This window comes from Anabrus simplex, chromosome 2 (genome assembly GCF_040414725.1).
Source record: "Anabrus simplex isolate iqAnaSimp1 chromosome 2, ASM4041472v1, whole genome shotgun sequence".
Classification (NCBI taxonomy): Eukaryota; Metazoa; Arthropoda; class Insecta; order Orthoptera; family Tettigoniidae; genus Anabrus; species Anabrus simplex.
Genome location: NC_090266.1, coordinates 867902601 through 867919704, shown reverse-complemented (window position 1 = coordinate 867919704; position 17104 = coordinate 867902601). Strand labels below are relative to the sequence as shown.

The window sequence follows — 17104 nt, the reverse complement described above, 5'->3', positions numbered from 1 at the left end:
TAAAAATAATTCCAAAATCGATCCACTGACTAGAATTTAAAAAAAGACAATGAACAATGATTATGAACTTGAAACCATCAGTCGATCCGACCCGCAATGCCCCAGCTTCCCAGAAACTATGTTAAAACAATAGTATTACTGACCAAGGGACTGCTTCCAAAGAACAATCCTGAATCAAAAATGCTTGTTTTCTAAAGGGGTCCAAATCCAGGTCAACGTTCCCTCTTAATGGTACTACTCACAAGTAATGTACGTCACACAAGTAACACAGACCTATGGTGTTTCACATAAATTGGCACCACTCATAGGCAATGCAAACCCATGGTGTTCCTCACCTACTTGTACTAATCACAGGAACTTTAACTATCCCATGGTGTTCCTCACATAGTGGATACTAATCACAGGCAACGCAGACCCACAGTGTTACTCATATATAGTGGTACAATTGAGCTTCTCAATTGGAAGCCATATTTTTGGTCATGCTAGCCCAGGAGGGCATATATAGCAAGTGGAAATGCAATTCTCCCCTAGTACGTTGGCACTGCATTGTGCTTATCTCATGTATAGCTTGAATGGTGTCGCTACCGGCGTGCTAGCCAGCCAGTGTCTTGGGAAGGTGCGGTATCCAACTGATGAGCCCATGCCGCACTGGGGCAAAACAATGGTAATTTTTGATGATTGAGTTTCCTGAATTTTAATCACAAACCTATTGCGTACCTAACATAGTGGTACTACCAGCAAGTAAAGGCGACCCATGGTGTTCCCCGTGCGATGGTACTAATCACAAGTAGTTTCATGGTTCTAATTCAATCATCCCTTGGTCGCCCCTTTCAGTCGCCTCTTAGGACAGGCAGGGGATACCGTGGGTGTATTCTTTGTCTGCGTCCCCCACCCACAGGGGTCCCCTTCAATGACAACTAGGCCATCTATTGAGAACTGACGGTGGAGCTGCTGAGGATCCAACTAGCATTTGGATTGAGTACTCAACACACATACAAATGAAATTTTCAAAGTACAGTGCATATCTCAGTCTGCCGAGAGTGGAGTAAAGAGATTCCAGGGTTTGCAAACACAAACACTTTCTTCGCAATTAAAAAGCAACGCTTGAATTACAAACATATGAGACAGAGAGAAATATTTTCTCTCCAAATAAACTCAGTGCCCCATGTCCCCCCGCTCTTGCTCATTATTGTTAAGTGATTTTTTATTTTTATTTCCTATGAAAGTAACTATGGAAGGAGTTTAGCTCATTAATAATCCTTAAAATGGCAACAGCATGTGAATCCTACAAATTTATTGTGATGAAACTGTTCCTCCATCACTCCCTCATCCTGACTCCCACAGTAAGCTTGTCTAATGTTCGGTTATTGATAAAGTACCATTTTCTGATTTCTACCATAATAACTGCATTATAATCACTCCCTCATTACATGAACAAAGTTCACAAAACTGCAAACAAGTGGCACCATACATGGCTTGAGATGAATAAGTATCAGTCATCCCTAAAAAGGGGCTGATGACCTAGATGTTAGACCCCTTTAAACAACAAACATTATCCTTAAAAACAGGTTTGTGTTTCAATGCTTTCCCTCTGGAAAGTGATCTCTCTTGCCACAGAATACTTTTGTTAATATCACTCCCTCAAAAATGAAGTACTAACACAAAAAAAATTCTACTGAATTACTAGTATTTCTAACTCAGAACTATTTTGAGGACATCCACTGGTTTATAAGAATCCATCACTCCTTCACTGTCACTCCCTCATATTACCTAATTAGCGAAGGAGTGATTTCATCTATGAGGGAGTGAATAATAATAATAATAATAATAATAATAATAATAATAATAATAATAATAATAATTTTACATCCCACCAACTACTTTTGTCCCGCTGGAGTACTTTCACATGCCTATAAATCTGCAGACACGAAGCCGACACCTTCAAATACACCACCGGACTGAGCAACTCAGCCTTACTCTGTGAGGAAGTGATACATTCATGATAAACAGCTACAGATGATTAAAAGCAGTCAAATGACTGAACTGTTTTGCAAATTGGACGATTTAATAGTTGCCTTGTGGACAAGATACCCACAAGCCTGGGATTGCAAAACTTGTATTTGTGCCATCCATGATGATGATGATGATGATGATGATGATGCTTGTTGTTTAGAGGGGCCTAACATCTAGGTCATCGACCCCTAATGGTACGAAATGCAATGATAATTTAAAAGTACAAAATTCATCCACTGACCAGAATTCAAAAACGTGAGGATGAAGAATGAATGGATGAATATGAATTTAAAACAAGCAGTGGATCCGACCCACAATGCCTCGAATTCCAAAGCACATTCCTGAATCGATGATGCTTGTTGTCTAAAGGAATTCAATATCCATGCCAACGGTCCCTCAGAATGGCATTTATCGCTAGTAAAGTAGAACCATGGTATTTCTCACATTGCGGTAGGCATACTAATCAAAGGTAGCGTAAACTCACGTTGTTCGAATCACTATGGTACTACTCACAAGTATTGTACGTCGTACAGGTAACGCAGACCTATGGTGTTATTCATATAATGGCTCCACACATAGGCAACGCAAACCCATAGTGTTCCTCACCTAGGTGTACTAATCACGGGCGCCGGTATTCCCGCGATGTTCCTCATATAGTGGATACTAATCATAGGTAACAAAGGCCCACGGTGATGCTCATATTGTGTTACTAATCACAGGTACTGGAAACCCACAGTGCTACTGATCACAAAACTATTGAGTACCTAACAGAGTTGTACTACTCGCAAATAAAGACGACCCATGGTGTTCCCTGCGTGATGGTACTAATCACATGTAGTTTCATGATTCTCTTTCAATCATCCCTTGGTCGCCCCTTTTAGTCTCTTCTTACGACAGACAGGGGATACCGTGGGTGTATTCGCCGTCTGTGTCCCCCACCCACAGGGGGTAGACAAAGAGAAAAAGAAGGGATCCGTCACTTTGAAAAAGAAAGGCAAGAGCCACAAAGGGAGTGAAAATGAAAGACTCCCTAGGCCTCGAATGCTCTACTACCGTCGGGGTCGGAAAGGAACAAGAGCTGACCAAGGCAGGTTGGACAGGATAGATGAAAGTGAGGACCCTGTCAGAAGTGGAAGAAATGCCAGGACTCAGCGAAGGGCCCCGCGGTCGCCAACCCACGCTCCCAAGTTGAGAGCCCCTGGGGCCTCTTTTAGTCGCCTCTTACGACAAGCAGGGGATACCGCGGATGTATTATACACGTGCGTCCTCCACCCGCAGGGGGTATTTGTCATCCATGTTAATTTTGAAGCTGTATTGAAGAAACTACATAATATGGAAGTTTTCAGCTACTTCTCAGCCTTACCACCATTAGGGGCCGATGACCTAGATGATGAGAGATACCTCCTGTAACCCATACACTGTGGCTTTTCTTTTCAGAAAGTGTTCTGTATGCAAAGAAAACACCATTACAATTCATCAGTTTCAAGACTATCATGTGGAAGTCAGAAAAAGAAGAAGAAAAAGGAAGGCTCAGCAAACATGTTAAAAAAGGTAGAAACAATAAAACTGATAAAAGCTATTCCATGACCATGGGTAAATTCATGTGCCATGTTAGGAACATAGTCCGTCAGTCTAATGCCATGACCTCTTTTAAATTATTATTTTTTATTTTATAAAATTTGCTTTACGGCGCACCGACACAGGCAGATCTTACGGCGACCTTAATTAAGGTGTGAACATGGGAAATCAAGGAAACCCATCTTCAGGGTTGCCAACAGTGGGCGTTCGAACCCAGTATCTCCAGAAAGCAAGCTGATTGCTACATGACCCAAACCGTGCGGCCACTTATTTGCGCCAAACTTAAAATCCACACTACAGACAAATGAAGGTGTAATTCATGTTTACTTCGGAATTGTAAATATGCTCCAGGCAACAAGTAAGACTTCATATTGGTTTAATGTTTGTCTACCTTTTCGCCCTGTTTCTTGATATATGGGGTCTGGGATGAGGCGAGATGAATTTATATGCATGTTCTTACGGCCGGATGTCCTTCTTGATGCCAATCTCATTCGAAAACCTAATGAAGATTAACTGAATGATGGTGAACGAAACTAGGTAAAGAGGTGGAAGGAATCAGCTGTGGCCTATGAATTGGAACTGTCCCGGTATTTGCCTGGAAGTGAAAATGGGAAACCACAACAAAAAAAATCTCAGGACAACCGACAGTGGGATCGAACCCACCCTTCTCCCGAATGCAGAGCTTGGCTCCATAGTTGTAGCGCGTAAACACGTGCGGCCACTCCGCTCGGTACACTGGTTTAATTTACATAAATAATAATACTGTAATGTTATTGTTTTTATATCTCACGAATTACTTTTGACGGTTTTTGGAGATGCCGAGGTGCCGGACTTTCGTCCCGCAGGAGTTCTTTTAACATGCCAATAAATCTACTGACACGAGGCTGATGAATTACAGCATCTTCAAATACTCCCGAACTGAGCTGGGATCGAACCTGCCAACTTAAGTTAAGAAGGCCAACACTTTACTGCCTGAGCTACTCAACCCAGCTCTAAAATACTTGAAGTTATCATCTGAAGACCGGACTTTTTTTTTTTTTTTTTTTTTACAATGAGAGTATTTGCCATGACACATCTGCCATATAGGCTCCACTTATACCTGTTTTTCAGTGGGTTACAGAGCTGAAAAAGAATTAAAAATTTAAGAATGAATATGCCAAGTTATAGCACAGTTACTCAGCACAGGAATGAAACTATTTTTTTAAATAATAACACATACATCCAACACTCTTGCTGAGATTCTACCAACAGTCAAACTGCACTGAACTACGCTGATTCTGGGCATGGTAAAGAAATCCCTGATGATGTAGGAGGTACATTAATGAGATCTGCTCGCTTAACTTCAGCAGAAAGAAAGGATGTTTCTAGCTTTAATGTGCTTATGCCAGTTTTGTAAGAATTATTTCAACATTTAACATAATACAACTTCACAAACAACATACGATATTGCAGTTAAGTTACTCCCTCATTCTCAAAAAATTAAATATAACTTCAGGACCAAAACCAAAAGATGGTCTGATCATAGCCAATGCTTGTGTTTTTTAATACCTGAATCAAAAGTAACTTTATAAAGGTAATGCAATGCAAATTAATCTCAAATGCTTAACACAATCTGTTCCTTTAAATGGGCTTATTTGGAGCAAATGATGCTGTATATCCATATGGGTAAGGAAGTGCTTAACTAACTGTACTACTAACCTGCCACAATTTGAAGACTGGTTCTACAAATACTTACATATACCAGATAGATACTGACTCACCAAGGGATTAAAATGTAATATTGCCCTGTTACCACAAGAGCAGAAACGGTTGGATAATCTTAATTTGTGGTCTATGACAATGTACCATGCCACCCTATCCTGTGCTAACCTTATCATTCCTACATAACTACTACATCCTCCATCTGTTCTAATCCACTTGTCATATTCATACCTTGGTCTACCCCTACACTTCCCTAAAAAACTATCTCACCAAGTCCTGGGTGTCTTAAGATGTATCCTATCATTCTGTCTCTTCTTCTCATCAAGTTTAGCCAAATAGATCTCCTCTCGCCAATCCGATTCAGTATCCCTTCACTCGTGATTCGATCTATCAATCTCACCTTCAGCATTCTTCTGTAATACCACATTTCAAAAGCTTCTATTCTCTTTCTTTCTGAGCTTGTTGTCGCCTATGTTCCACTTCCATACAATGCTATGCTCCACTACTAACTTACTAAACAAAAATACCATATACTCTATCAGTATTTATAGTAGTAAACTGCATGAAAACAATTGCCACAGTAATTCTCTCTTCACTGGTCAGCAAACAATGTAAGTAACTACATTCCTGCTTGCAAAATACAGTAAACTGATTCCAGAAGCCATACAATACTTTCAGATATTTTTAAAATTCAAAGACTACATGTTTAGTCAATATATCTAGTACTTATACCCCGTTACAAGTAACTGTACTAATAAAACAGCTTCAGTGTCAAAAGAAAAACATCATATAGGGCCTAGTAACTCATAACATGTTCAACCAGTTTTTACTTATCCAGTAAAGGATGTACTATATACTCACTGCTACTTCTCCACCACACTCCAGCCAAAGACAAACATCATGTAGTGCATCAATAGCACACTGGGTCCGGATAGCCATAGCTTCTTTGTTGTCCTGCCGAAAGAATTCGTGACTTTTGTATGCTGTAGTAGCATGACGCCGATATTCCCCAAGGTTAAATACTGTGAACAGGACAACACATTCGATAAAAGTAAATACACACAATCCTAAGTTACATATAATTAGAATATTCTGATCACGGATCCTTGAGAAACCACCAATGAATGACAACTCTAAACTAGCAAAGGCTCAACATTTATTAATAAGATGAACAAGTCTCACTCGTAAAAGAGTAGCTATTTAGGAAAAAATTATACCTGAAATTAGTATAATTTATCAAACTCCACTTCTGGAAGATATATTGCTCTCCCCCAGTGCAGCTTCCATATACAGATGAAAGAGCGGGGCGAATGGCTGTTATTTATAACTACTGCATTAGACATTCCAGCAACTACCGTACTTTTATAGTTTTCAGAGATTCCAAGATACCATATTTTTGTCCCACATAAGTTCTTTTAAAAGTCAGTAAATCTACTGACATGAGGCTGGCATATCTGAGTATCTTTCAAATACCACTCGACTGAGCCGGAATCAAACACGCTGCTGGTAATTTAGCCTTATCTGATGAGAAGTAGGCACAACCATTAAAACCCATGAAATGCTTTAAGATACAGTCGAACCCCTAACGGACACATTTATTCAGCGGATACCTGCGGACACGGACATTTTGTCAATGAACCGATTTTATTTTACATAAGGCAAATGTTAAATAAATCTCATTTAAGCGGGCATCTCAAATTCCGGACAGCAGACATCGCCATCACTCTCGTCCACTTGTCTTAAGCAGACTCTTTACACGTTCCCGGACACTTTTCTTTTTCTTTCTCTTCACCAGGCTATGCCATCCATTCTTTAAAACCATGCTGCAGTCATTGGAAAATTCCTTTCGAATGTTTGTACTACTTTGAATCCACGGAAAACCGAAAGAAATTAACACAGGAATGCCGTAATAGCTATGTGAAGTTAATTCTTCTGTACATGACTCTTTCCAAACCTTTCGTTATGGTAATCTTGTGTTCTAATTACTGTACATTCTGAGAATTCTAGTTGCCTCGGAATGCTGCCAGGGACTGTTTACTCACAAGTTACAACGGGATTTTCCAACCTACCCTGCATCAGTCTATTCTTAACTCTGATTATCGCTGATAAGGTCAAGGTTAGGAACGGTACTTTCGTTAGACTTTACTGCAGACAGAAATAACGTATCAGTTCAATCGCTCAGTAAACATGAGTAAGAAAGGACGAGCATGTTTAGAACTCCAGAAACAAAAAAAGTAATCATAGAAAGTGCGAAAGGACTTTCAGTGAGATAGTTCCCCGAAAAATTGAAATGGGGGAAAACTCAAACACAACTGTGGAGAATAAAAATTAAATTGCAAATGAGTAGAAGGACAATAGGAACTGTGGAGGGAAAAGAAAGCGGAAGTCAATTTTCACAGAAGAGAACGTTGCGGTAAGTTATGAGTGGTTCAAGTGTGTTCGAGCAAAGAAACCGAGTGATGGGTCGAGGTAACAAGAAAAAGCGCGAGAAATCACAAATAATAAGAAAACAGATACTTAAACAAATGAAGAATGTGTGTGTCACGCTGGGTGGCGAATATGGCGATAACACAATTGAACTAGTTAACAGACTTTATGCCCTTTCCGAGAATATCGCAGTAGAGAAAAAATATGCTAAATTTACACACACACAGCTGAATGATTACTTCCCGAAGCTGTAATATTTGTAACGGCTGTAAAATCACGTCTAATATCTCCCGAACAAATATTTAAGTTAGTTAGAAATGACTTAGAATAATCAAAATAAAGACGAATGCTTATATTTCAGGTGAATGTTCTTTGTCGTTAAAATGTTCCTATTAATTTTTACAACCTAATTTCAGCTGATACCTCTTATAACGAATATTTTTCGAGGAAACCGACGGTGTCCGAAGAAGAGAGGTTCGACTATTAGGCCTACACGAGTTATGTGAAGATAAATGCAATCAAATTGTAACTGAACAGACTCGCATCATTGCAACAAGCAATTACGAAGGTAAAAAGCACTGTTAACACCATGATGCAGCAAGAGAGATCGTAAAAACCGAGCGAGTTGGTGTGCAGTGATGATCGGTCGCTGTGAGCTTGCATTCAGCAGATAGTGGGTTCGAATCCCACCTTCGGCAGTCCTAAAGATTATTTTCCGCGGTTTCGTATTTTCACACCAGACAAATGCTAGGGATGTACCTTAATTAAGGCCACGCCCACTACCCTCCCAATCCTAGCTCCTCCCAATCCTTGCGTCGCCGAAAACTTTCCACGCGTTAATAATAATATTTGCTTTACGTCCCAATAACTATTTTTACGGTTTTCGGAGATGTCGAGGTGCCGGAATTTAGTCCCGCAGGAGTTCCTTTACGTGCCAGTAAATCTACAGATACGAGGCTGACGTATGTGAGCACCTTCAAATACCACCGGACTGAGCCATGCTCCAACCTGACAAGTTGGTGTCAGGAGGCCAGCGCCTCAACCGTTTGAGCCACTCAGTCCGGCCTTCCATGTGTTAGTGCGAAGTTAAACCACTAGCAAACTAAAAAAAAAAAAAAAAAAAAACAGTGCTTTCTTTAACGAAAGCACAGAACACAATCATTTTGTGTTTAGAGGGACGAGATATCCTGACTTAACAAGCCAGTCTTGGAACATTGTTAAAAACCAGTCAACGAACCTACAGATAATTACAAATATTTTTAAAGCTAATAGTATTACCTAATTACATGTTTTCTTATATATATAAATGATTTGAGTAAAGGAGTGGAATCAGAGATAAGGCTTTTTGCGGATTATGTTATTCTCTATAGAGTAATAAATAAGTTACAAGATTGTGAGCAACTGCAAAATGACCTCGATAATGTTGTGAGATGGACAGTAGGCAATGGTATGATGATAAATGGGGCTAAAGTCAGGTTGTGAGTTTCACAAATAGGAAAAGTCCTCTGAGTTTTAATTACTGCGTTGATGGGGTGAAAGTTCCTTTTGGGGATCATTGTAAGTATCTAAAAAAAAAAAAAAACCCAAACCCCATGGCACTACAGGGCCTTGGCCTACCAAGCGACCACTGCTCAGCCCGAAGGCCTACAGATTACGAGGTGCCGTGTGGTCAGCACGACGAATCCTCTTGGCCGTTATTCTTGGCTTTCTAGACCGGGGCCGCTATCTCACCGTCAGATAGCTCCTCAATTCTAATCACGTAGGCTGAGTGGACCTCGAACCAGCCCGCAGATGCAGGTAAAAACCCCTGACCTGGCCGGGAATCGAACCCGGGGCCTCCGGGTAAGAGGCAGGCACGCTACCCCTACTCCACGGGGCCGGCATATTGTAACTATCTAGGTGTTAATATAAGGAAATATCTTCGTTGGGGTAATCACATAAATGGGATTGTAAATAAAGGATACAGATCTCTGCGCATGGTTATGAAGGTGTTTAGGGGTTGTAGCAAGGATGTAAAGGAGAGGGCATATAAATCTCTGGTAAGACCCCAACTAGAGTATGGTTCCAGTGTATGGGACCCTCGCCAGGATTACCTGATTCAAGAACTGGAAAAAATCCAAAGAAAAGCAGCTCGATTTGTTTTGGGTGATTTCCGACAAAAAGAGTAGAGTTACAAAAATGTTGCAAAGTTTTGGCTGGGAAGAACTTGGAGAAAGACGAGCTGCTCGACCGAGTGGTATGTTCCGAGCTGTCAGCGGAGAAAGATCACAATATGAAGATAAAGTTGGAATACAAGAGGACAAATTGGGGCAAATATTAATTTATAGGAAGGGGAGTTAGGGATTGGAATAACTTACCAAGGGAGATGTTCAATAAATTTCTAATGTCATTGAAATCATTTAGGAAAAGGCTAGGAAAACAACAGATAGGAAATCTGCCACCTGGGTGACTGCCCTAAATGCAGATCAGTATTGACTGATTGATTGATTGATTGATTGATTGATTGATTGATTGATTGATTGAACCCGAGAGCAGTCAACAATGCTGCAATTATCACAAAAATCATCCACAGTAACTCTGCTGAAACAAAATAGCTTGGATGCCCTAACCCAACAATGCTCCTTCTGTATGTTTGAACCATTATTCCATATATTGGTTTGATGCAGCCCTCCATGCCATCTTATCCTGGGCTAACCTGTGTATCTCTACACAACCGCATCCTCCGTCTACTCTAATCTGCTTGCCATATTCATGTCTTGGCATGAAGAATGTGTGTGTCACGCTAGGTGGCGAATATGGCGATAACACAATTGAACCATGTAAGCACACATTTTTATTATGATTATTCTAATTGTAAGTCATTTCTCTTATAACGGATATTTTTCGAGGAAACCGACAGTGTCACTTCCCCCTCAAAACAAAACAAAAAAACTGCAAGGTGTCACATGATGTGGCTTATCAATCTATTTCTTCATTGGTGATCCGATCTATACACCTCACTTTTAATGTTATTCAGAAACGAATAATTTTAAAGGCTTCTATTCTCTTTCTCTTTGCACCAAACATTGACCGTGTTCCACACAAGCATATTCTGAAACATCTTTGTAATATGCTTTTTTTTTTTTTTGCTAGTAGTTTAACGTCGCACTAACACATCGAAGGTTTTCGACGACGCAGAGATGGAAAAGTGATGGGATTGGGAAGGTAGCGGCCGTGGCATTTGCATTTGACTGGTGTGAATTTGTAATATGTAAATCTGTGCTTGAGGTAAGTAAACTTCCTTTTCGAGACAGTTAATCTATACTATACAGTATGCCCCCTTTTTTCACTCATTAATGGTGGTTGTTCCTCTCAAATAGAATTATTATTCAATGAATCACTGACAGGTGCATTTACTTTCATCTTGTACTCGTCTGTAAGGCTGTATCCATATCTTTCAGCAATTTTTCCAGATTATTCATTTTTTCCGGAGTCAGATTAAATAACTTCCACAAATCTCAAATTTTGATTTCCTCTCCTTGAACTGATTGCTTTTCCAAATTTCTCTTCAATTTCCTTTACTGCCCGTCCGATAAAAAGAAGAAAAACAATTTAAAGAATGAGGTGACAAACTGCTATTACTTATCCTAACCATCGTGTACTCCTGTCAAGCCAGATTAGTTGGAACAGCAATTCATCATGAATTACAGAAAATTCTTCATTCATAAACTGATCAATATCAAGAAAAGTGGAATTTAGTGCCAGAGAACAGCAAAATTTCGTAGAAAATATGCTCAATGTCAGTTAAAAATGATTTTAAGTAATAAATGTTCGTTTTCATTACAATTTATGTAATACTTCTAAATTCTTTCACATTTTCATAAGGCTGAAGGAACGCTTCAAGACCTAATTTATGAAGAACTGAAAAGAAGGTTTCTTCCCAGGAGAGAGACTTGAGGGGAGAGAGATATGATGCATCAAAATATAGCTGTTAAATGCTATCAAAATCAAACCATATGACACTACAGCCCTTGAAGGGCTATCACCAAAATATAATAATGTTATTGGTTTTACGTCCCGCTGACTACACTAATGGTTTTCAAAGACACTGAGGAGACGTAATCTTTTACGTGCCGGTAGATTTGGCTCATAAAGCTAGATAATGCATCTTGAATACAGCGAGGAGGGAGCGATTGAATACAGTATAGTAATAGATTAGAATGCAAATTTCCTGAACGCGCTATTCTGGCAAGAGGCCTGTTGAGAGATTTGTATTACCTGTAGGGGTACAACCGCTTAGATCCGCTGTTGCTTATCAAAACTTTGAGCGGCGAACACAAAACTCCATGAGTAACGACTACTAAAGACCACGCTACGGAGAAGACTACTACGAGAGAGAAGCTAGTGAGGAAGTGAGCTCAAGTTCATTTCACACTTTTAGTTGCTTCTGTGTCCGGCTCTATGGCTAAATGGTTAGCGTGCTGGCCTTTGGTTACAGGGGTCCCGGGTTCGATTCTCGGCAGGGTCAAGAATTTTAACCATCATTGGTTAATTTACCTGGCACAGGGGCTGGGTGTATGTGTTATTTCATCCTCATCACGACGCGCAGGTCGCCTACGGGAGTCAAATCGAAAGACCTGCACCTGGCGAGACGAACATGTCCTCGGGCACTCCCGGCACTAAAAGCCATAGGCCATTTCATTTCATTTCATTTTAGTTGTTTCTGTAGCAGGAGTGTTGACTACATTAGAATATTGTCCCCGAATGCTTCATAAAGCGTACATTCTGGACAGGCAGTACAATTGTCTTTAAAGGTAATGACAAGGAAGGCTTCATTATCGATTCAACCTTCCGATTCGAGCACCATATCGGTCAGCCTACTGAAGTCCATCTTAAGAAGCAGAACATTTACGCGCTCACAAGTACCGAATGAATGATTATTATCGGACTAACGGTTGGGGATCGTGGCACTATACCTGCCTTGTATATTCCGGAAAAACTTCGAGCTGCCTATGGACAGCAATCAATCAATCAATCAATCAATCAATCAATCAATCAATCAATCAATCAATCAATCAATCAATCAATCAATCAATCAATCAATCAATCAATCAATCAATCAATCAATCAATCAATCAATCAATCAATCAATCAAATCAAATCAAATCAAATCAAATCAATCAATCAATCTAGCATTTTCTTAAACGTTTTCAAATAACTTTGAAATGTATCGAACATTCCCCTCGATAAATTATTCCAGTCCCTTACTCGCCGTCCTATAAATGAATATTTGCCCCAATTTGTTCTCTTGAATTCCAACTTTATCTTCATATTATGACCTTTTCTACTTCTAAAATCTCCGCTCAAGCTTACACTTCTACTAATGAAATTCCACGCCATCCCTACAATGACGGTTCGAAACATACCACTTAGTCGAGCATCTCGTCTCCTTACACCCAAGTCTTCCCAGTCCAAAATGTTCAACATTTTCGTCAAACTATTCCTTTGTCGGAAATAATCCAGAAGAAACCTAGCTGCTTTTCTTTCGATTTGTCAAATTCTCGAATCAAGTAATCCTGGTGAAGGCCCCATACACTGGAACCATACTTCAATTGGCACCTTACCCGAGACTTATATAACCTCTCCTTTACATCCTTAGTACAACTCCTGAATAACCCCACAACCACGTGAAGAGGTCTGTAACCTTTATTTACAATCCCGTTAGTGTGATTACATCAATGAAGATCTTTCCTTTTTATTAACACCAACGTACTTGCAGTGATCCCGAGAAGGAAAGATCACCCTATCAACGCAAGAATTAAACCCGAGGGGACTGTTCCTATTGACGTAACTCTGTACCTGACTTTTCACCCCATTTATCATCATACCATTGTCTGCTGCACATCTCACAACGCAGTCGAGGTCGTTTTGCTGTCGCTCACAATCTTATACTGAATAGAGTAATAAATAAGTTACATCATCAGCAAATAGCCATATCTCTGATTCCAGTCCTTTATACTCAATCATTTATATAAAGGACCAATAAGAAAACAAAGGTCCAATAATATTGCCTTGAGGAATTCCCCTCACAATTATTACATGATCAGGTAACGCTTCACCTACTCTTAATTCTCGGAGTTCTATTTTCTAGATCCATAGCCACCCATTCAGTCACTCTTTTGTCTAGTCAAACTGCACTCAAATTTGCTAGCAGTCTCCCATGATCTACCCTTAGATAGGCCAATTGCGATACAGTCCATTTGACCACCTGAATCTAAAATATCTGCTATATCTTGTTGGAATTCTACAAGTTGAGCCTCAATGGAATAACCATTCCTAAACACGAACTGTCTTCTGTCAAACAAGCTAGTAATTTTGCAAACGTCGCTAATATAATCAGAAAGAATGATTTTGAAAAGCCTGTAATAATCCGCTTTATGTTTGTCACCTCTTCCCTTGTGCACTGGGACTACTATTGCAACTCGCAATTCATTTAATATCGCTTCTTCATGCAAAGAGTAATCAAACTGTTCATTTCCTTTTCCCCTCCCTTCCTAAGATTCTTTATTACTGTCCAGAAAGGTTTCCCTGCTGCTTGACCTAGCCTTTCCAGGTTATTATCAAAATCTTCCCGCGACTTCTTTGTGGATTCAACAACTATTTCTTTCATCTACATACCATTCCCTGTAGCATCAGCCCTTGTTCGGAACCATTTCTAATAATCCTTCCTTTTTAGCTTACAAGCTGCTCTCACTTCATCGTTCTACCAAGATGTTCGCATTTTCCCATCTTTACACGAAGTTGTTCCTAGGCATTCCCTTGCTGTAGTTATTATTATTATTATTATTATTATTATTATTATTATTATTATTATTATTATTATTATTATTATTATTATTATTGTCACTACTTGCAAACAGAAAAAGCAAGCAAGATACAGTTTAATAAGAATAGTTACGCTACATTTCTAAACTACCTATCAAAATTATAACAACAGAATTCTAGTAAGAGCTGAATTCCTAGAGATATATTTCCCCTACTATACAAATATATCGCAGTAATAAAATAAGCACGCCAATTTCTAATAAAATAACTTTACTACAATAATTCTTAACTGCATCAGACCTATCCTAATTACAACAGATTATTACTACGCGTCAACGGAAGTGAAAATTGCCGTTATATGTTGACATTCGGAAGAACTACATTATGATTACACAACAAAGCTAAATACGTAGACCTATTATTATTATTATTAATATTATTATTATTATTATTATTACTATATTTCCCAACTTTGCTTGATATGAAAACTGCCGTTTAGCTACATGGTAAAATATCGAAAGGGTTATCGTATACAAGGATAACACACGAATACTATCTAATAACTTCACTACAATTTCTCAACTATATTTGGCGTATTGTAATTGTAACAGGTTAACTGAAACAACAGAACTGGAGTTCAAACTAAATACTTTATACTTAGTCGGGTTATTATTTTTTTCCACCTACACGCTAACAGAAGAGAGATTTTTACCCTTCTAAACAAATATTACGCAATGACATAGTAAGCACGATAATTTCTAACAATATAACTACATTAAATTATTCTAACTGCGTTTAGACGTATCCTAATTACAATTGGTTAACTGAAACAACAGAAATGATGTTCAAACTAAATCCTTATTAGACAGTATTGTCATGTTATTCCTACAAGCTAACAGAAATCAAAACTGTTCTTAAACGCTGAACGATCGAGGGTGCAAGTATAAATTATGCCGGAGATTTGAACTACCTACTCAGAACTACAAATACGTTATTGGAATACAGGAATCAGCTGATTATTATTTTTGTTTTCTTGACTACACTATAACCTTCGTTCTTGACCTAGCTAACAATGCAATATTTGAATAAGAAAAGCGGCAATAATTGATAACAATACGACTGTTAACTATTTTTCCAGTGAAATACTGTATAAATGCAGTTGAATGTCTGTATATACACAACATTTACAAGGGTATCGTGTTGTTTAAAGAAATTACCTACATGATAGGCAAGACGAGCGAATTGCTCTTTGAGATACTGTGTTGCTTATACGAATGTAAACGCTGCGGAAGTTACGACTCCTTACAATATGCTGTCTTTGTAAGTATTCTATCAACACCTTACCGGTACCGACATTTAAATAAAAAGGTCAATATTATTTCTTCTTTCCCAACCCAGAATCGAAACTGAGCCAAACCTAACCTCCTTCTACCGCTTTTCCCCACATCTGTGGGGTCGCAGGTGCGAACTGTGTAGCACACGTGGACTTGGCCATGTTTTACGGCCGGATGACCTTCCTGACACCAATCATATATCGAGGGATGTAATCACTATTGCGTGTTTCTATGGTGGTTGGTAGTGTAAAAAGAGGAAAGTATTGGAACAAACACCCAGTCCCCGAGGCAGAAGAATTAATCAGACGGGATTAAAATCCATACCCGACCGGGAATCGAACCCGGAAACCTCTGAACCGAAGGCCTCAACGCTGACCATTCAGCCAATGAGTTGGACGGAGCCAAACCTAACCTACAAAATGTAACACCTAGATGCTGATGATGCTTGTTCTTTAAAGGGGCCTAACATCTAAGGTCATCGGCCCCTAATGGTACGAGATGGACGAGACCTGATTTGATAATTAAAAGTTTAAAATGTACCCACTGACTAAACTTTAATAAAATAAATGGTGATGAAAAATGATTATGAGATTAAAACAGTCAGTGTATCTAATTCACAATTCCTTATTTTCTAATAAAAATATAGAAAACAGAAGTGATAAAGGAATACGGCATTGCATGGAAATATATATAATCCATGTTAGAAGTTAAAATAACATATTAAAATACGCAAACACGAACTAAAATAGACTCAATGGGGTAGACCAGGTCCACGCACTCCGTAAGGATGTGTACCACGGTAAGATGATCGCCGCAAGTAGGCCTACACACCGGAGGGGTTTCTCCTTTCAATAAATGGGAGTGCGTTAGTATACCCTGGCCGATTCGAAGACGACATAATACCACTGCTTCCCGCCGAGAAGCCCGAAGGGAAGTCCTCCATACCTTCGCTCTCAGCTTATTTGGAAGTGGAGTAGCCTGCCACTCCATCTCCCAATGCGACATAACCAAATGTATCAGCTGAGAGAGAATATAACTTGATGGAACTGCCTCCTTGGCAGCTTTATCTGCTAACTCGTTTCCCTCAGTATGTGGCTTGGGAGACACATAAACGTGATTCTGGTGCCGGCATCCGAACATACGGCCAGCAGATCCTAGATCCGCTGCACCAGAGAGTGCCGAAGGAAACAGGTATCAATAGACTGTAGCGAGCTCAAAGGGTCAGTATACATAAGAAAGTGTCGGCG

General features: G+C 39.4%; 1 protein-coding gene across 7 annotated transcripts in view; it reads right to left on the bottom strand.

Moving 5' to 3' along the window:
- The window catches only part of Pfrx (6-phosphofructo-2-kinase), a 656010-nt gene that overhangs the window by 118372 nt on the left and 520534 nt on the right, over window positions 1-17104 (bottom strand). For all 7 annotated transcript variants that reach the window (XM_068226309.1, XM_067141606.2, XM_068226307.1 and 4 more), the window contains one exon: window positions 6154-6314. In XM_068226309.1, the coding sequence (XP_068082410.1) occupies window positions 6154-6314 (161 nt within the window). The remainder of the gene's footprint in view (window positions 1-6153; window positions 6315-17104) is intronic.